Below are 21,522 nucleotides of genomic sequence, written 5' to 3'. Positions count from 1 at the left end.
CTACATATTTACTTCAACATTTTTGTAGAAAAAATCTGCATCAAATGTATAATTTATAAAAATGTATATATTAATTGTGTATGTAGAGCTGTATTCATAACTAAATGTCGTGCATTAAAACATCATTTAGTGTTTGTACACACTTTCGCTATGTTTAGATGTACATGTATTTTGCATTATTTTATACCTGTTAAGTGCATAGTGCTGTTAATACACATAAACTTGTTAATTTAATGTTTACACCAGCCATACGTAGCAGTTGGTCATTTTGTCTCTAGATTTGAACCCAGTATACATTTAAAATTACCAGAGGAATTTTGCTGACAAGGTTTGAGATGTTGACATGTTGATGAGACTGGTCCCAAATAATGATGAATGTTTAAATAATTGCAAAGATCTGTTGATGAGACTGGACCCAAATAATGATGAATGTATAAATAATTGCAAAGAACTGTTGTTGAGACTTGTCCCAAATAATGATGAATGTTTAAATTATTGCAAAGATCTGTTGATGAGACTGGTCCCAAAATATGGTAACTGTTTAAATTATTGCTAGGATCTGTTGATGAGACTGGTCCCAAATAACAACGATTGTTTAAATAATTACAAGGATCTGTTGATGAGACTGGTCCCAAAATATGATGACTGTTTAAATGATTGCTAGGATCTATTAACAGTCATTATTGCTAGTATCTATTGATGAGACTGGTCCCAAAATATGATGACTGTTTAAATTATTGCTAGGATCTATTGATGAGACTGGTCCCAAAATATGATGACTGTTTAAATGATTGCTAGGATCTGTTGATGAGACTGGTCCCAAAATATGATGACTGTTTAAATGATTGCTAGGATCTGTTGATGAGACTGGTCCCAAAATATGATGACTGTTTAAATGATTGCTAGGATCTGTTGTTGAGACTGGTCCCAAATAAAGACGATTGTTTAAATGATTGCTAGGATATGTTGATGAGACTGGTCCCAAATAAAGATGATTGTTTAAATGATTGCTAGGATATGTTGATGAGACTAGAGAAATTACATAAGTGCTGAAAGCTGTTAAAGAGACAAGAATGCTGAATGTTTACTTGTTTGCTAGAAGTTGTTAATGCTATAAGAGACAACAAGGTTAGGGAAAGATTGTTTTTTCTTGACATGATTGCTAGAAGTTGTTTATGCTAAAGAGACAAAGAAGTTAGGGAAAGATTGTTAAATGTTGACATGGTTTCTAAAAGTTGTTAATGCTTAAGAGACAACAAGGTTAGGGAAAGATTGTTAAATGCTGACATGATTGCTAGAAGTTGTTACTGCTAAAGAGAGAATGAAGTTGGGGAAAGATTGTTAAATGGCGCTATACATGTAATTGCTAGAAGTTGTTGATGGTAAAGAGACAAAGTTTGAAAAAGAATGCTAAATGCTTACATGATTGCTAAAAGTTGTTGATGCTAAAAAGACAAAGAAGTTAGGGAAAGATTGTTAAATGCTGACATGATTCCTAACAGTTATTGATGCTAAAGAGGCAACGAAGCTGGGAAATAAAGTTAAATGTTTAACTACATGATGTCAAAACATAGAAAAATCTTTTTAAGACTCTAGAGGCCACATTAGCTACTTGATCATCATACATCCTTGTCAGAATGTTTGTCTCAAGTTCAGTAAAGGGTTATATGAGGTCTTAAGCGAAATCACTGGGTCAGATCATAGAAAAAACTTCTCAACACTGTGGAGACAACATTTTCTTCTTGATCATAGTAAGCTTTGTTAGAATGTCAGAATGTTTGTCTCCCTGCAGTCTAGGTTAAGACCTGAGATAGAAAACTAGGGCACTAGGCAAAATCATAGATAAACCTTGTTGATATTCTGAAGGCCACAATTTCTACTAAATCACCCTAAATCTAACAGAATTGTCAGCCTTGTGAAAAGTTCAAAATTTGGTTACCTGAGGTCAAAAACTAGGTTACTAGGTAAAATATGTACAAACCTTGTTTACACTTAAATGCCATATTAAGTTTAAAACAAGTGTGTAAATGCTGAATTTCAAAAATACTGAACTATTTCAGTTCTGCTGTCCATCTGTTCACTACTCGCAGATCCAAACCCACTCTCCTGTACTAAAATTAGCTAGAATCTGCAAAACAGATGGAAAAAATACAGTGTATTAGCAAGAAAATGTACAACAAAATATGCCAAATGTTGTACAATTTTTTTCTTTTTACCAGTCCCACAAACTATTTTGATTGCAGGCTTTGTTTCAGATGTTGGTCATGCACATTGTTAAAATATCTGTATGTCATGCATGTTGTTGATATATTTCAGGGATTATCATTTTTACACAGGTTATTTCTAGCATGCATATTCTCTTAATGCTGTAGCTTAACTTCACTTCAAGGGGTAAAGAAATTTATTGTTTCTGTTCACCAGGCTCCTGCACTCATTCTTTGCTTATATACACACTAAACAGTCTCTTTTTCTGTCTGCCTTTTTAGATAATAGGAACTTCCAAAATGCATCAGTAATATAAATATTTTCGTTTCATGTGCTGTTTTAATTTGGAATAAATGAATAAGATTATGAGGTAGATTTTTGCTGTATTTCAGTGTTGCTCTCCATTTGTTCGCTACTCTGTGATCCAAACCCCGACGATCCGCTTGTACCGGAAATAGCCAGGATCTACAAGACGGATAGAGCAAAATACACTACCTTGGCAAAGGATTGGGTTAAAAAATATGCGATGCAATAGCGCTAACTTACATTAGGACCGAATTCTAACACAGGGAGCTGCGTGAATTAAAACAAACAGAAATACTTGCATAAATTTGGACAAGATTCAGAAAAAAATCAGCTAATTGTAACGAAACATCGCTTGATTGCACATGTACTGTGGGTTGACTGTAATTTTTGTTCTCATTTTGAAAATTATGTAGATGTTAAAACATGTGCAATAGTACTTCAGCATGTAGCTTGTTAACAATTGGCCTGTCCAGTTTTTCATTCTATGAAATGTAAATAAATTTTATGGGAATTTGTTGCAGTATAGTGAAGTTAGCCTACAGAATTTAGGAACATCTGCTAGTATATTATATTGATTATTGATACACATTTTTTCTTGTATTCTTTTTTTTAATCTGATTATATTTTTGAACTAGAAAACAGTCTGAAAAGAATGCACAAAAATACTGATGGACTGGAACAAGACTTACAGATAAATGTTTGAATTATATATGTACACTGTATATTAAAGTATCAAAGTTCGGAGACCAGGGTGGTCAGTTTTCAAGATTTGACACTAAATCAGCCAATTAAAGGCTGAAGATTTTCGACCATCAGTTGGTCCCAGGAGAAACTTACGAAATAGTTAACTTTAAAACAGTTATATTCTCTACCATCCAGTATTGTTTAAGCGGCTTGTTCTGGTCTGAACAAGTTACATTTTGATATTTGAATATGATTGTTTACATAGATGAAATGTTGTATATTTGTAGTTTTTCTTGGTTTAGAAATATGCATTCAATATATAAACCGTAGTTATCCTTAAACTTGCAAAGCTTAAATTTTTAATGTTACAATAGCTATGAAATTTCAATGTTTAATTTATTATGCCTTTTTGTTATGATGAGACCTGTGCATATCTTTTTGTAGCTCACCTTTACTTTGTTCAGGGTGAGCTATGGAGTGTAGGTGGATGGTTCGGCGTCTGTTGTCCAGCGTAAATATCTCTGAAAATACTGATCAGAATTACATCAGACTTTGTAACATCCTAGCAGGGACCTTCCTCAGGATTGTTCAAATAGTTTTGCTTGGTCCCTTAAGGGCCTCAAAAGCTAAAATCAGACAAACCCCTTTTGGGGTCCAAATGGTTTAGCTTTTCCTGTTTAGGGGCTTCTAGAGCTAAAAGTAGAAAAAAAATTTAAACAGCTTCTTCAGATACACCATTTGATGCATCTGCTACAAAAATTGTCTGCAGCTTTCTTGTATGTACCTCTCTAAAATTGTTCAAATGGTTCTGTTTCACCCCATTTAGGTGCTACTGGAGCTAAAAATAGAAAAAACCTTGAAACATCTCTCATGAACTGCTTCGTGGTTTTTTCAGCAAACTTTGCTTGAAGCATCCTTTCACAGACCATCCCTCAAGTTTGTTACGCACAATATGGGGTTGTCACAGCAAAAAACTTTAAATAACTTTTTCTGTTTAAATGATGTTCACCAAATTTGGTCAAAAGCAAGGTCAAAATATAGTCCTCCTCAAGTGAGCGACCTAGTTCCATTTGGGCCACATGTTTTCTTTCAGGTGTAACTTTATCTTATTTCAATCCTGCATAGAAATTTTAGGTGTGTAGAACTAAAGAAATGAAATAAATAGCTGTCTATTTGTTCCCTACGTAGATGAAAAATAGAATAAAAAATGAAAATAACATGAAGTGTGTAAACAGAACAATATAGGTCAGTTTGAATTATTCATCTTGGGTGCTTTTGTTTTTGAAATTCAGTTTTTGTGAAGTTTCGTACAATATACTTCTGATTTTTATGAAATAAATTATTTTGCTTTCCAGCGAGTTTTGGCAATAAGTGTAAAAAAAACTTTCTTGGTGGGGTTGGATTAGTCAATTACTACTTCTGCAGTGACAGACATATACTAGTCCTGCCTCTGAACATTTGTGTTCGTAGACCTTCCTCCCCCTCCCCCACATGTATCTGTCATTTACCATAACATTTATCGTTGTGTTAATTTTTTTCAGTGTTCATTTTCTTCAGTATTCGCCATCATAGGTATACTGTACATAAAATAGTTTGATTTACTACGTTTGAAGAATAAATTTTTGGAATCATTGTTTAGATATGCATCATTTAAAATCTAGAAGGTTTTTGTATTTGTCTTGTTTTCTTCTATCTGGTACACTTAAGTTCATAGCTGAATACTCAAAACTTGCATGCTTTTTCTACTGAAAGAAAATGTTATAATGGTAACCAGCATGTAAAACAAGTTGATATAGAATTATTCTGAAAAGCCATGCGCAGTAATTTGTTAATTGTTTGGCAGAAGTAATAGTGCTGTCTTTATCCCAATGTCTGACCAATTATTGAATTAAACTTTCTAATGTACAGTGTGTGTGTGTTTTATTAGCTTACCTGTCACAAAGTGACAAGGTGAGCTTTTGTGATCGCGCGGCGTCCGTCGTCCGTGCGTGCGTAAACTTTTCCTTATGACCACTCATGGGATCTTTATGAAAGTTGGTCAGAATGTTCACCTTGATGATATCTAGGTCAAGTTCGAAACTTGGTCACGTGCCGTCAAAAACTAGGTCTGTAGGTAAAATAATAAAAAAAACCTTGTGACCTCTCTAGAGGCCATATTTTTCATGGGATCTGTATGAAAGTTGGTCTGAATGTTTATCTTGATGATATCTAGGTCAAGTTTGAAACCGGGTCAACTGCGGTTAAAAACTATGTCAGTAGGTCTAATAATAGAAAAACCTTGTGACCTCTCTAGAGGCCATACTTTTCAATGGATCTTCATGAAAATTGGCCAGATTGTTCATCTTGATGATATCTAGGTCAAGTTCGAAACTGGGTCACGTGCCATCAAAAACTAGGTCAGTAGGTCAAATAATGAAAAAACCTTGTGACCTCTAGAGGTGATATTTTTCATGGGATCTGTATGAAAGTTGGTCTGAATGTTCATCTTGATGATATCTAGGTCAAGATCGAAACCGGGTCAACTGCGGTCAAAAACTAGGTCAGTAGGTCTAATAATAGAAAAACCTTGTGACCTCTCTAGAGGCCATACTTTTCAATGGATCTGCATGAAAATTGGTCAGAATGTTCACCTTGATGATATCTAGTTCAAGTTCAAAACTGGGTCACGTGCCCTCAAAAACTAGGTCAGTAGGTCAAATAATAAACAAGAGCGCCGCCAAGCGGGGCAATATACGCCCGAAGGCTTACATCATAGGATGGGAGCAAAATTTTAAGAACTTGACTGTTGTAGCCCCAAAGGACTGGAACAACACAAGGAAAACTTCAAAAAACAAATCTAAGTCCACAAAAAAAATATTCAAAGTCTACAAAAAATCCTTATCAGGTACAGATATGTAAAAATACACCTTAAAATAGGAGGTACCATCCATGTTGTACCACAGAAAAGTGGTCTCGGTTTTTCCCTACGGCCAATAATAAAAAAGTTTCAAAATAAGCTATTTATAGTAACATAAAAGGGAAGTAATTAAAAAAAAATTATTGTAAGTACAAAAAATCTGCCAAATAAAAACGAGCACTGCAATGCAGAGCAATAAACACAAAGCAAAGTCATATATGACCTTTGACCCTTAAGTGTGACCTTGGCCTTGAAGCGAGTCATCCGGAACATGCGCTCTGCACATGTTAAATTTCGAAACATTTCTGCCAAGTATTATAGAAATCCTTCCAGCAGTTCAAGAGTTACAGAGCGGACACGAAACAAAATGACATGACTTTTGACCCCTAAGTGTGACCTTGACCTTGAAGCAAGTCATCCGGAACATGCGCTCTGCGCGTCGTCTTGGTGTGGTGAACATTTGTGTCAAGTTTCTTTGAAGTCCTTCAAGGGGTTCAAGAGTTACAGAGCGGACACGAAACAAAGTGATATAACCTTTGACTCCTAAGTGTGACCTTGACCTTGAAGCGAGACATCCAAAACATGCGCTCTGCACATCGTCTCGGTGTGGTGAACATTTGTGTAAAGTTTCCTTGAAATCCTTCAAGAGTTACAGAGCGGACACGAAATTGCTAACGGACAGACGGACACCAGCGTCATAACATAATACGTCCCTTCGGGCGTATAAAAACCTTGTGACCTCTCTAGAGGTGATATTTTTCATGGGATCTGTATGAAAGTTGGTCTGAATGTTCATCTTGATGATATCTAAGTAAAGTTGAAACCGGGTCAACTGCGGTTAAAAACTAGGTCAGTAGGTCTAGAAATAGAAAAACCTTGTGACCTCTCTAGAGGTCATACTTTTGAATGGATCTTCAATGTAATTGGTCAGAATGTTCACCTAGATGATATCTAGGTCAAGTTTGAAACTGGGTCACATGCCATCAAAAACTAGGTCAGTAGGTCAAATAATAAAACAACCTTGTGACCTCTCTAGAGGTGATATTTTTCATGGGATCTGTATGAAAGTTGGTCTGAATGTCCATCTTCATGGGTGAAAGTATGGAATATTGAAAATCCTGAAAAATTTGCTGGGGGCTTGGGGGCCGCTAGGGCCCCCGGTGGGTCCAGGGCAAAGCCTCGGAAGCTTCTGAGAATTGGTGATTTTGAATGCTTAGAACAGCCCTATTCTACCCTTATATGTGTGCCAAAAATTTACTTATTATATTACACAAAATGCATGATTTTCAGTTAACAGTAACTTTTCTAAGTCAAGGACTTGTTTCAACAATATACCCTCAACATATTTTTGTAAGATTCAGACTGAAACAACCTGAAAATTCAAGCAACATTTTTGTTTTTTCATGCCACCATATTTTAATGTTCTGGCACAACATTCACAAAATGCAGACCCTGCAATGTCCGGTTTTCGTAGCCAGAGACCCCATCGATCACCATCAGTATCGCATTCATATAGCCAAGCCCATCTCCATTTGTTACCATGTTTGCTTTCTAAGTCCTAAGTATTGTACGCTGGCGGTAAAAACATTATTTTCACGCACTATCCTGTGCTGCCCTAATTACGGCGTGTTAATCCCCAAAAGAAATCTTGATCTTCCTCCTGTTCCCCGTGGAAAGATTGATACTTTGGAGATAAAAAGCGTGCAAAGCGTAGAAATCAAGACATGCCTGTGAAAGTCCGTGCAAACTTTGACGCGGCAACTTTTAGGCGCACGTGAAAATCATGAAAAACGTGAGTGAATACTGAATAGTTATATAAAGGGTCGTCTAAAATGATGTTTTAAAACAAACAGTTGAAGTAAATTTCGGTACGTAACGGGATCGAGTAATCATCACTGCAATATTTTTTATAAAAGTGACTTTTCCGTGGTTGACGCTTGTTTCATAATTGGAACTCTTTACAAGGTGTGTATAATAAAATCCAGACATCACGAAAATTGCCAAAAATAGCCGGACATTCGGTCCTGCACTGCCGGGACGAACATAAAATATAAAACAAACAGGAATCTTGTTTCCTTTTATCAGTATGCAGCTGTAAATATATTTTTCTTGTATCCTATCTGATCTAGATTGCTTTGGATTCGAAAATCCCGAAAAATAATTATCATCAACCCATCCCTATTCAAAGCGGAAAAAAAACATTAACAATTATCGGTAAATATTCTGTTGATAAAATAAGTACTGGCCTTGTTTTCGTCATCAGTTAAAACCCCCTTAAAGAGCTAAAAGAAGTGTGTCGGTTCTGAAGTGGAGATCAAAGTTGCCCGAGATTGTCATGGCATTACGTCATGTTTTCGCGCCATGTGACACATCACTGTCTGATCGTACTGCCTCGGTTCTTTAAAACAGTAAAAAAAAATCTTCTTTAATTTTTTAAATGTGAATGTGCAATATCCCGTATAAACTGACAGGTAAATGTGTCAAACGATAAGTGACCTATTTGCCCTAAAAAAATTTACATTATTGTTTGAGAAGAATATCTCACATAGTGTCGTGTCAAAAATACATCTACAAATATTCATTTACTTATCAAACTTATTTTAAACCACAGCGACATCATACTGCTTTATTTTAAAACCACATTTCTATTTACGTTCACGAGGTCACGTTACCTATTCTGCCGCATTACACAGAAATCTGTTTGCCAAAAATTGTTTTACTCATGTATATTGAAATAGCTGTCGCTTTTTTATTATTTAAGATTTTTTAATTCTGTTTTTTGTACTTTCTTGTCAAAAGTCTGAATTTTATGACCATAGAATGTATTATTTATTTACTTTTAGAAATAAATAAATATTTAAGATCGCGCTGTTTGAAATTTTACAAATAAATGTCTGAAAATTCGATCGTTTTTATTGAATTTTGCATACATTTCTGTCGATATCTTATTAAAATCGTTATAGAATTCAAACTGTATTACTTCTCAAGCGGTGTTGAAAATTAGAAGCGATTATAACAAAAAATGAATGCACTACGCGCGTTTTTTGTGTACGTGTCGATAAACAAAAGTAACGGCGCTCTAGCCTAAATTAAACACTATTATTACGATAGGTCGCACGTGTTCGTGGAATGGAAAATTACTGGTATGACGTTTTGATATCTTTACAATTCGCGGGTAAATTCCAGTCATTAATAATTAATAATTAATTAATTAATAATCCAGGTTATTTTTAGGGATTAATTTCTGCATTTGATAAAGATACGAGGTAAAATCCACTCGTCCTATTGGATGAGCATACAGAGAGGTCCACTCGTCCCTATCTAGACTTTAAACCGCCAATACTCGTATAAGACATAACTCGCAATATACGAGGCGTCTACATGTTCGTGGTGTTTGAAGATGAAATTGCATGCAAGAAATCGAGAAATGCATGCTGCAGACAAAAGTCCGTGCAAATTCTGACGCGCGGGAACTTTTCGGCGCATGTAAAATTTATGAAAAACGTAACAGTTGTTTTCATTGAAGTACAGCGCCTATGCGGGCCAATCAAAATTGTCGTTACATATTGACGATATGCGAGATGCGCTGCAAACGGCAAATGTGATAAAAAGAGTCGACTGTGTTCGTCGGCGATCGACTGATTTTCCAAGCTTTGTTGATTGATGTCATCATACCAACCCCCGACCCCTTGTATCCCTAATAACAATATCGAAAGAAACCAGTACTTGAAGGGAAAACTTGACTAGGGGGAAAGAACTGACTAGTCAGTTTTTTCCCCCCGAGGAAAAATTTGACTAACTAGTCAGTTTCTTCCCCTTTCAGAAAACTAATTCTAAGGGGGGAAAAACTGACTGGGGGGGGGGGGGGGGGGAAGAAACTGACTAGTCAGTTTTTTCCCCGGGGGAAAGAATTGACTAGTCAGTTTTTTCCCCGGGGAAAGAACTGACTGGGGGAAAAACTGGGCTGTTACACCGGGTCAACTGCAGTCAAAAACTAGGTCAGTAGGTCTAAAAATAGAAGAACCTTTTCACCTCCCTAGAGGCCATATTTTTCAATGGATCTTCATGAAAATTGGTCAGAATGTTCATCTTGATGATATCTAGTTCATGTTCGAAACTGGGTCACGTGTGGTCAAAAACTAGGTCATTAGGTCTAAAAATAGAAAAAAACTTGTGACCTCTCTAGAGGCCATATTTTTCAAGAGATCTTCATGAAAATTGTTGAGAATGTTCATCTTGATGATATCTAGGTCAAGTTCAAAACTGAATCACATGCCTTCAAAAACTAGGTCATTAGGTCAAATAACAGAAAAACCAGGTGACCTCTCAAGAGGCCATTTTTTTCAATGTACCTTCATGAAAATTGGTCAGAATTTTTATCTTGATGATATCAAGGTCAAGTTCAAAACTGGGTCAAATGAGCTCAAAAACTAGGTCACTATGTCAAATAATAGAAAAAAAAACGACGTCATACTCAGTTCAAAACTGGGTCATGTGGGGACAGGTGAGCGATTCAGGACCATCATGGTCCTTTTGTTTTAAAAGTTCCAGTTTAAAACTATATGATGAGGGAATGGTAAATGAATTCTACACGTGACAGTGCCCATAGTATAGATGTAAAACTATTATTGACCAACATGCTAAATTTCGAATACTATCAAGGTGTGATAATTGATATAAATAGCACCCGGGTGTTATTCATTTCTAAAATTTGTTACAGACAAGCATTCCAATGATTTTATTAGTGACTTTAGTCGCACTTTTGAATGACCCTTGTTTACAAACCCCTAGTACCAACAAACATTCCAATGAGTGGAACCTATCCCTCCTATTTAAGTATACCCTATTTTGAACAAAACAAACACTGCTTTTGAAGATATTTAATGCTAATTATATTCATGAAGTGAATATAGCAAATCTGGACCAATGCCATTTGCTGAGAAATACCTTGTATAGCAAATATAACAAGTACTAAGGGCCATAACTCTTGTTTGTTTTGGGTTTTATGCCATTTTGCAACAGTATTTCAGTCATATAACGGCGGGCAGTTAACCTAACCAGTGTTCCTGGATTCTGTACTAGTACAAACCTGTTCTCCGCAAGTAACTGCCAACTTCCCCACATGAATCAGAGGTGGAGGACGAATGATTTCAGACACAATGTCTTATCAAATCGTCACAGAGAACATATGCCCCACCCGGGGATCGGACTCGAGCCCCCGCGATCCATAGACTAATGCTCTCCCTACTGAGCTAAGCGGGCGGGCCATAACTCTTTTGTTCTTCAACCAACTTCACTGAAATTTCCCAATAGCAGATTACATTATTACTTATTACAATGTATAAATGAAAACTCTTAAGCATGTGTTAGATGTGGCTGCGGACAGCAAAAAGATGGAATACAAGAGGTCAAAATGAACAAAGTTGGATCAGGACCATACAATATCCCTACAGACCAAATTTGATGATGGTCCAGCAAGGAGTTCTTCAGAAGAGTCATTTTCGAGGTATGACTACGGTACAGTCTTCTTAACATCAGAGGCCTCTAAAATGACCAAACATTCCCATTTGAACAAATTTTGGAACGAACTTTACAATGATGCTACAAACTCAAGTTTGCTGAAGATTCATAAAGTGGTTCATGAGGAGTATTTTAAAGGTTTTACTGGCTCTGAAAGGGCCAAGCATCCCCGTGTGAAACTGAACAAAATTGGATTTGCCCCCCATTTGAACAGATTTGGTGCAAGACCATACAATGATGCTTCCGACCAGTGACTCCTTGATGGGGCCAAGGTGAACCGTTAAAAAACTTGATGAAGGTCAATGCCAGGATGCTTTCAGAGATATGTAAGTAAAAATGTTGACACTTACAGATCACCCGCCTATACAAATAGGTCACTCTGAACAAACTGCACTAGACAAGCTTACTGTTGCTGAGTGGCTACTTTTTAATTTCCCACATTTGCAGCCAACACGACGTTAATAGTTTGACTGTCACAATATGAAACAAACTGTATGCATCGGATTAGTTCGGCTAACTGTGCACGTGTGTGAAGGGCCAACTCTTTCAGATTTGTCTGGGAATCTGAAACTGGTAGGGACACATTTCCCAATCTACCATTACAGAATATTGAATACAAATACAATATAACAAGAGCTCGTCGAACACGAAATGCCCCCCTTGATGCATTCAGTAATTGCACAAGGAACAGAAATTATATGCTCAGTGTAAACAAAAGTTCTACCATTCTGGTTTAATCTGACCTTGACCTTTAACCTAACAAGAGATTACAGAGTGATCTTGGCGCCATCCACTGAGCCATTTTTGAATGTTCCAAATTTCAAGACTAGCTCAAGGTCAAAATCAATGTCAAATTTCATTTTGGAACAAAAAAGCCTGCATTGGTCCAAATTTGAAGCCTGTACCTTCAAAAATGTGAAAGTAGGTCACTAGGTCAATAACAAGGTCAAAGTTTTTTTCGGTACATAAACCTATGCATGTGGTCCAAATTTGAAGGCTGTAGCTACAGAAATGTGAAAGTAGGTCACTAGGTCAAGATTAAGGTCAACTCATGTCAAGGTTCATCTTGCCACTCAAAACTATACATGTTGTCCAAATTTGAATGATGTAAGTTATGGACATGAAGGTTCTAAGTTTTTCCATATATAAGTCTAGATGAACCATATGACCCCTGGGGCGGGGCCATATTTGACCCTAGAGGGATAATTTGAACAAACTTGGTAGAGAACCACTAGATGATGCTACATTACAAAATATCAAAGCCATAGTCTTTGTGGTTTGGACAAGAAGCCTTTCAAAGTTTTTCCCTATACAAGTCTATGTAAACCATGCGACCCCCAGGGCGGAGCCATATTTGACCCTAGGGGAATAATTTGAACAATCTTAGTAGAGGACCACTAGATGATGTCATATACAAAATTTCAAAGCCCTAGGCCCTGTGGTTTTGGACAAGAGGTTTTTCAAAGTTTTTTCCTATATAAGTCTATATAAACCATGTGACCCCCGGGGTGGGGCCATATTTGACCCCAGGGAAATAATCTGAACAATCTTGGTAGAGGACCACTAGATTTTGCTACATAACAAATATCAAAGCCCTAGGCCCTATGGTTTTGGATAAGAAGATCAGAAACCGTTTTAACTGTTTCTGGCCAATGTGACCTTGACCTTTGACCTAATGACCTCAAAATCAATAGGGGTCATCTGCTGGTCATGGCCAACCTAACTACCAATTTTCCTGACACTATAGGCCCAAGCGTTCTAGAGTTATTGCCTGGAAACCATTTTACTGTTCCTGGTCACTGTGACCTTGACCTTTGACATACTGACCTCAAAATCAATAGGGGTCATCTGCTGGTCATGACCAACTTCCCTATCAACTTGCGTGACCCTAGGCCTAAGCGTTCTTGAGTTATCATCCGGAAACCGTTTTACTGTTCAGGGTCAATGTGACCTTGACCTTTAACATACTGACCTCAAAATCAGTAGGGGTCATCTGCTGGTCATTACCAACCTCCCTATTAACTTGCGTGACCCTAGGCCTAAGCGTTCTTGAGTTATCATCCGGAAACCGTTTTACTGTTCAGGGTCATTGTGACCTTGACCTTTAACATACTGACCTCAAAATCAATAGGGGTCATCTGCTGGTCATTACCAACCTCCCTATCAACTTTCATGATCCTAGGCCCAAGTGTTCTTGAGTTATCATCCAGAAACTGTTTTACTATTCAGGGTCACTGTGACCTTGACCTTTGACATACAGACCTCAAAATCAATAGGGGTCATTTGCTGGTGATGACCAACCTCCCTATCAACTTTCATGATCCTAGGCCCAAGCGTTCTTGAGTTATCATCCGGAAACGGATTGGTCTACATTCCGACTGACCGACCGACATTTGCAAAACAATATACCCCTCCTTCTTCGAAGGGGGGCATAATAATGTACTGAAAGAACAAAGGACCATAATTTGTCTTCCTCAGGGAGTTCGACAGAAATTTGCAGGGTTTCATTCTCTATAGCATTCTAGATAATTCTGATGATAATCTTTTTTAACCGAGGTCAGTCAACAGCAAGACTGAAACAAGCAGACACAGCAACCCTTGTGCTAATTGCATACAATTACCAGATATTTGAACTATAGCCAATCAAACAAAAGATAGCTGCACCTTTCACTCTGAACTGAGCTCATGTTACTTCAAATTAATTACCTTCATAAGTCAAACAAAATTGAATGGGTATTCTTACAAGGTCCATTACAGGTAGTGTACCTCCCTGATCTATAAATTTTCTACTGGAATCATGGGTGCAAATTATAATACAGGATGTACTATTTGCATAGGTATTTAAAACTATTTACAGTAGCTGGTTACTGAATGGATATAACTGTAGGTCTTGCAGGTCACACAAATTTTCAACAGACCACTCACCAGCTCTGACAGGCTTCTGAAGTAGGGTAATGAAATACAAATAGATAAAAGTTCATCTTTTTTATTTACAAAGTCACAATGTACAATAAATGTTTAAGAATTTTAATGAGATTTTTACATAGTCATAAATGTACTAAATGATATGAGTAAGAAATAAATGATAGCTTTTTCATAATTTCAATATAATGTAATCCATACAACAGAGCTACACGAAACATACCACAACTTACTTCATAACTGTCTGCTTTTCACAATCAGTCAATTAGTTTTTTAAATGTTATCCTTTGACAAACATTTTACAAATCTTTACATTTTTCAGAAATGTACTACATTTAGTTATGCTTAATTTCTTGCAATTAAATGTGTTGTTCTTGCAAGCATGTATACTCTTTTAGATAAAAAAGAAAATGTTGAGCTGTATTTTGGCTCGATTCTTATTTAGGTTTAACCCCATTTTAAATAATGTATTTCTCCCTAAAATAATAAATTAGTCCCACAAATATCTTTACGCAGGTCTTGTTATCATCTTCTGCAAAGTACATTCACACATGCTTTAGCATATAGGAGATCAATTCATTAATTGGCATTTTATCATGTAAGTGCTTTTATAGAGACATTTGACATATTGCTAACCAGCTACTGCTATATATATATACTAACTCCTATTTCTGCTTTCTACATTGTACCTGATCATAACACCATAAACTGTGAAACAGTTAAACAAAATCTATCAACCATAATTGTTCCAGATTCTTGAGAAATACCTGCATATTAGAAGACATATGTAATAAGGGATTCCCCAAAATGTGACCAAATTTAAACACACATTTTAAACAGTCAGTTTTTTTTTAACAAAAATAAATACTTCTCATAATTATTTAAAAGAGAAGATGTTTTACAAACTATAAATAAAGCAGTCTAAATGTTGTCCATTTTTAACACATGGAAATCGATAAAAATAAATACACTGGAATAATCTATATCTATGGCAACAGTTATAAGGTGTCTTCCATTCTCTAAAACCAAACACTTAAAAACATATACCATGTTTAAACAAAACATTACAGAAAATAAAATCTTTAATAAAAACCTCTTAATCTACATGTTATTATGCCCAATGTTTTCTTGGCAACATTCTAGTCCTTATGTGAAGTATTTCCCTAACTGTTGCACTTGTCCTGTGATCAACTTAGAACACATTCAATCGTTTCTGTCAATTTTTCACTTTGTTCCTCTGATATCAATTCCCTTTGAAATGTCTGTATCACATGTAATGTCTGTTATCATCAGTCTGTGTCCATCTATACATAAAGAATACATTAATTCTACGACATGTTCAATAATGGATAGGAAAACAAACATATAACACTGTGGTAAATTAGGTCATATAAATGTGCTTGTCGTTCAAGTTTTGAATGAAGTCAGTTTTTTTTTTTTTAGGGGGTTGAGTGCCTTTTTTCAACAGTATTTCAGTTATATACCAGTGGGTAGTTAACCTAACCAGAGTTCCTGGATTCTTTACCAGTACCAGTACCAGTACCAACCTATTCTCTACAAGTAAAGTTCTGCCAACTTCTACAAATGAACCAAAGATGGAGGAAGAAATGACTTCAGACGCCATGCCCTTTACCAAGTTGCCACGTAGAACATATGCCTCACCTGGGGAACATGATCTGAGCGCTCTCTATGGAGCTAAGCTGGTGATCAAATGAACTTTGTATCACTTATTGCTTAAATAATTATGCAAAGATCTTAACAGTCAGGTTATCTAAACTAAAATGCTGGTCTTATTTGCAGTTTCTTAAACATGATAAAATATGTATTTGGACAGAACTGAAACAGAATTTTTACAACAAAGATTTAGATGACAATACCTAAACATCATATAAATTTGTGCTTTAATAATAAGCGACTATTCAGAAAGACTTTATAGTACTACCTTAGCATTGTAAGCGTCTAATTGTGCATCAAGTTCTTCAGCTGTTAGTGATTTCTTATTTGAGGCCCCGCCTCCACGCCCACCACCTCTACCCCCTCGACCTCTACCGCCTCTACCACCTCCTCTACCTCGACCACCGCTAAACCTGAAAAATATCAACAAGTTATCATTGTCATGAGCTTTAAAGAATCAGTCGAGGGTCACCCACATTTCTGTTAAATTATTTTCAAAAAGAGCCAGCAGTTTCAAAGGAGAAGATTTTCAAAGTTTTTATATAGCCATATGGGGAAAATTAGCCCCGCCCCTGGTGGCCATGTTTTCAAATGAAAAATATTTATTTGAAGGAACTTGGTAGAGGGGAACTTCAGGTACATTGCTTTGAAATCGTTTTGAAATAGGGTCAGCAGTTTCAGCAGAGATTTTCCAAGTTCTCCATACAGTCATATAGGGAAATCAAGCCCCTGGCCATGTTTTTTTAATGATCTGATCACATTATACAGACAACGGGCTGACCAGTCCTAGCACTATCCTCTTAATGCTGAGTGCCAAGCAAGGAAGCTTCCATTTTTTATGTCTGGTATGACGCGGCCAAGGATCAAACCCATCTTGTAAGGTAGATATATCAAATTAAATCAAGAACTGCTGGTTACCACTTCTTCCAGATTATTACTGTCTAATGGTGGAACAGCACAGTGTTTCTTCATTTAACAGAACATAACAAACTGAAACTTCTATAGAAACATACCCATTTGACCGTCTTTGACCGCCTCCACTACCACCACTAAATCTTTGTCCACCACCACCACCACCGCCACCGCCGCCACCACCTCTTCCTAATCTACTGCTAGGTGCCATACTTTCTGCTCCTATCAACTGTATACTCATTGGTCTACCTAGATTTATAAATGTAAATAATACAGATTTTATAAATAATCTTTAATCTCCTTATGTACATGTACGAGGGTTGTCCTAAAATAGTGTGACAAATTTTATTTTAATAATTTATCAACGTCCAAACTTAATGAAATTTACAGAAAGTGTTCATAATTTATTTTCAAAGATATTGATAAAGGGTTTATGCCGAAAAACGCTATCTTTAAAACATATCGGACTTGTGTTATGATCAATGCGGTTATGACCGGTGCAGCTCAAAAATGCTCTGTTTTCATAGGCTGTCTTCCGTGATGTTTGTCTCAGTTTCCTAACAACCCGTTGCGCTAGGCACAAAAAGTCCTGTGCACATCAACGTTATATATTGTAACGTCAAAATGCAGAAGTTTTGAAGATGTGACGGTGTTTATGCATGTGCAGTGACAGTTCTCCCAGGTTAATCTGCTTCTAGATTTATGCAAAAATGGCGACGTCATAGAGTTTTGTGTCGGCCTTGGAATGACACCAGTTGAAACTTACAAGATTAAGACAGTAGACAAGCATAAAAATGTATCGAGAACTTTAATACACAAATGGCATCACAGATTTTCAGACGGTTCGACAAATGATAAGGACAAAGTGAATGTTGGTAGACCATTAGGCTAGGCATATTTCCCGCAGTTAAAACACCATTTACGGTACCAGAGATTTGATGATCTGCATGATCTTATATTAGAGACACAGAGGTTCAATCATAAAGACTGGTACTGGTATCAACGTGTGTATACGGCATGGGTAAAGAGACACAGACTTCGTATTGACCATGGCGAAGAGCATTTTCAAAAGGAATAACTATGATGGCATTTTGACGCCGGGACCTGCGCCAGTCAGGGATATGTGATTGTGTTTGTGTTTGAAGTTCTCTGTAAATCTCGTATTTAGAGATTCTGATAAGAAAATATATGTATTTACTCATAAAAGGTTATATAATATGATGGTAAAATTTTGTTCATATAGTTTGTATAGTTTCCAAAATAACGCAATTTGTCAGGTTATTTTAGGACAACCCTCGTATGTTGAGCAACATATATATATATACATCATTCTGTAAAATTTCAAAGGGCAATAACTCCTAAACCTGGCTTGTAAATTAATGTGCATACCATATGTGCAAATTCTATCACATCACAAATGGAGACATGTCTTGCATTTGGTCTGAATGTTGTTATATTTTCTGGTCCTTTTGTATCATAGAGAACATTCAATTTAACAATAATAGGGTTCCACTTTAGCCTGTTCTAGAGGGTGTGAGAGGTGTTGCACATTTTATTACATGTACCTCTAATGAACAGACTCATTAAAATCAAGTTTGCTACTATGTTGCTTGGTTGCATTCTATACTTCCAAAGGATCTCTTCACAGATTTTATTGCAAATTTCTGGGCATATCTAATATTATCTACAAACAAGAGCCGTCACTAATGGTGACAAATGCCCCCCGCAGCGCCTTGACCTTTGACCTGGTGACCCCAGTCAGTAGGGGTCGTGTACTCAATAAGTACTACAGGGGTGTGGAAATCCCAATATTTTTCACTTGTCCACGGACAAATGAGACTTAAAAATCTACTTGTCTGCAGTCAAAACTTACTTGCCCGGATTTTCAACATTATAGCATGCAAATAATTCTTTATTTTGGACAATAATCTACAAGTAGTAACAAAAGCGAACATAACAAAGTGTAATACTGTAGCTGTTTGAAAAAATAAGCTTTCGACACTTTAGCGTGTGTTTGTCCGCGAGGCCATCGAACATTCAACAGAAATACTTAAAGACTGCTCATCATGCCATGTGAACCCATGTGAGAAAGCATGACACTTTCTGACTGTTAGAAAAACAAACATGAAACTTCCTGACTTGTACTAGCGAGCTTTTTGTGCTTTGACTATTTACTTCATTTTTTGTTGGCAGACGAAGTTGTAACCGTTGAACGAATTTGTCCAAAACATTGTAATAATTGTTTACGTTTCCGGTTTCTATTCGACAAGTTACCGTGTGCAAAAATCACGCGAGATTATGACAGGGAACCAATCAGAACGCAGAGAAAGAGCTGCTAAATTTAGACACAGTATGGTTTTCCTATAACTGGAGAAATAGAGAGGCCCTTGGCGGGAGAAACATCCGTTTTGTACATCAAATTCTTTTATAAACTCCATAAACTTGAAGTACTGTTCAGCGTTCCAAAATTATTCTTTCCTTTTTTTCATTTCAAACCAGAAAATTTGTGCTTGTCCGCGGACAAACAGAATGCGAACACTCACTTGTCCGCCGTCAAAAAGTCCCGAGTCGGACAAGTCGGACATAGGAATTCCACACCCCTGTACTATCAGCATGTGAAGTTTGAAGGTCCTGGGTGCAGTGGTTTGAGAGTAAAGTGCCTTCATGCAGAAAGTTAACGTTGTGACGGACGAACGAACTAATGGACGGACAGTTGAAAACTAATATGCCTACTTTCGGGGGGATAAAAACTATTTGTAATGAATGTGAGCAACAAAGTTCAGTGTAATATCAAATAAATTTCACCGATTGTTCTAATGTACAAATGCAGTATTTTCAAGTGAAAATGTTAGCTATGGTGTTCACAAGGGAGGGATACACTGATCATACCTGTCAATGCAAAAATCATTCTATGGTTCAAATAACTTTTATGCACAAATCTAATATTCCAATAATCTACTGAAAAACATGTGATAAATTAGCTTAAATGTAGTATCTGCTCATCGTATTACAGAATCACGCATACGACTACATAAAAGTTACAAAACATTTTTGAAATTATTTTAACCATGTCAGCAAGATTCTTTTTACTCATACATGAACAAATTCTGTCTCCATTAACAATGAAGAGGAAGCTTTTTAACTCATATGGGCATTAACAACTGTTTCTCACTTACCATCCAAAGGTACATTATTATACTGTTTTAAAGCTTTGGCTGCATCAGCTCTTCTTTCATATATCACCTCCGCTGTCCCCAGAGATCTACCAGATCGATCATAGTGAACACTGGCTTTTCTTAGCGGACCAAACTCTGCAAATAACTCCTGAAACAGAAGGATATGTTCAGGTGACGGATGGATGGACAAATTAATAGATGGTACAAATGGATGTATAGTAAAACACAAATAAAATGATCTTGATATTCTACATATTGCTTTCTAATTGTATCTATGTTCAAGGTTTCGTAAATAAGAGCTGTCACAGAAGACAGCGTGCTCGACTATTTCGAAGCTGGATATTGAAATTAGGGGTGTAACGATATGTTAGTCTCAAGATACAATACATATCGGGATATTGATGCAACGATATGATACATACTGCAATACAAATTGAGTACCATAAGTAAGCATTCATGTGACAAAATGAAAACAAGAGGACCATGATGGTCCTGAATCGCTCACCTCTTCCCACATGACCCAGTTTTGAGTATGACGTCGTTTCTTCAATTATTTGACATAGTTTTGAACTTGACCTAGGTATTATCAAGATAAAAATTCTGACCAATTTTCATGAAGATCCATTGAAAACTATGGTCTCTAGAGAGGTAACAAGGTTTTTCTATTATTTGACCTACTGACCTAGTTTTCGAAGGTACGTGACCCTGTCTTGAACTTTACCTAGATATCATCAAGGTGAACATTCTCACTAAAGTGACCCAGTTTCAAACTTGACCTAGATATAATCAAGGTGAACATTCTGACCAATTTTCATGAAGATCCATTCACAAGTATGGCCTCTAGAGAGGTCACAAGGTTTTTCTATTTTTAGACCTACTGACCTAGTTTTTGATGCAGTTGACCCATTTTCGAACTTGACCTAGATATCATCAAGATGAACATTCAGACCAATTTTCATACAGATCCCATGAAAAATATGGCCTTTAGAGAGGTCACAAGGTTTTTCTATTATTTGACCTACTGACCTAGTTTTTGAAGGCATGTGACCCAGTTTCGAACTTGACATAGATATCATCAAGATGAATATTCAGACCAACTTTCATACAGATCCCATGAAAAATATGGCCTCTAGAGAGGTCACAAGGTTTTTCTATTATTTGACCTACTGACCTAGTTTTTGATGGCACGTGAACCACTTTCGAACTTGATTTAGATATCATCAAGAT

General features: G+C 36.6%; 2 protein-coding genes across 2 annotated transcripts in view; one reads left to right on the top strand and one right to left on the bottom strand.

The window, feature by feature from the left end:
* The window catches only part of LOC123564063 (ubiquitin-conjugating enzyme E2-17 kDa), a 78,036-nt gene extending 72,936 nt beyond the window's left edge, over positions 1-5,100 (top strand). Inside the window, exon 6 of the mRNA XM_045357332.2 lies at positions 2,598-5,100. Within this exon, the coding sequence (XP_045213267.1) occupies positions 2,598-2,740 (143 nt within the window). The 3' untranslated portion in view covers positions 2,741-5,100. The remainder of the gene's footprint in view (positions 1-2,597) is intronic.
* A 9,481-nt stretch (positions 5,101-14,581) lies between these two features.
* The window catches only part of LOC123564064 (THO complex subunit 4-like), a gene marked incomplete at its 5' end in the record, with an annotated part of 30,914 nt that continues 23,973 nt past the window's right edge, over positions 14,582-21,522 (bottom strand). The window contains 4 exons of the mRNA XM_045357337.2: positions 14,582-15,837; positions 16,476-16,620; positions 17,221-17,368; positions 20,296-20,443. Coding sequence (XP_045213272.2) covers positions 15,823-15,837; positions 16,476-16,620; positions 17,221-17,368; positions 20,296-20,443 — 456 coding nt within the window. The remainder of the gene's footprint in view (positions 15,838-16,475; positions 16,621-17,220; positions 17,369-20,295; positions 20,444-21,522) is intronic.

The sequence above is a fragment of the Mercenaria mercenaria genome, chromosome 2, assembly GCF_021730395.1.
Source record: "Mercenaria mercenaria strain notata chromosome 2, MADL_Memer_1, whole genome shotgun sequence".
Lineage (NCBI taxonomy): Eukaryota > Metazoa > Mollusca > Bivalvia > Venerida > Veneridae > Mercenaria > Mercenaria mercenaria.
Note: the sequence above shows the minus strand (reverse complement) of the source record. Positions and strands in the feature narration are given on the sequence as shown.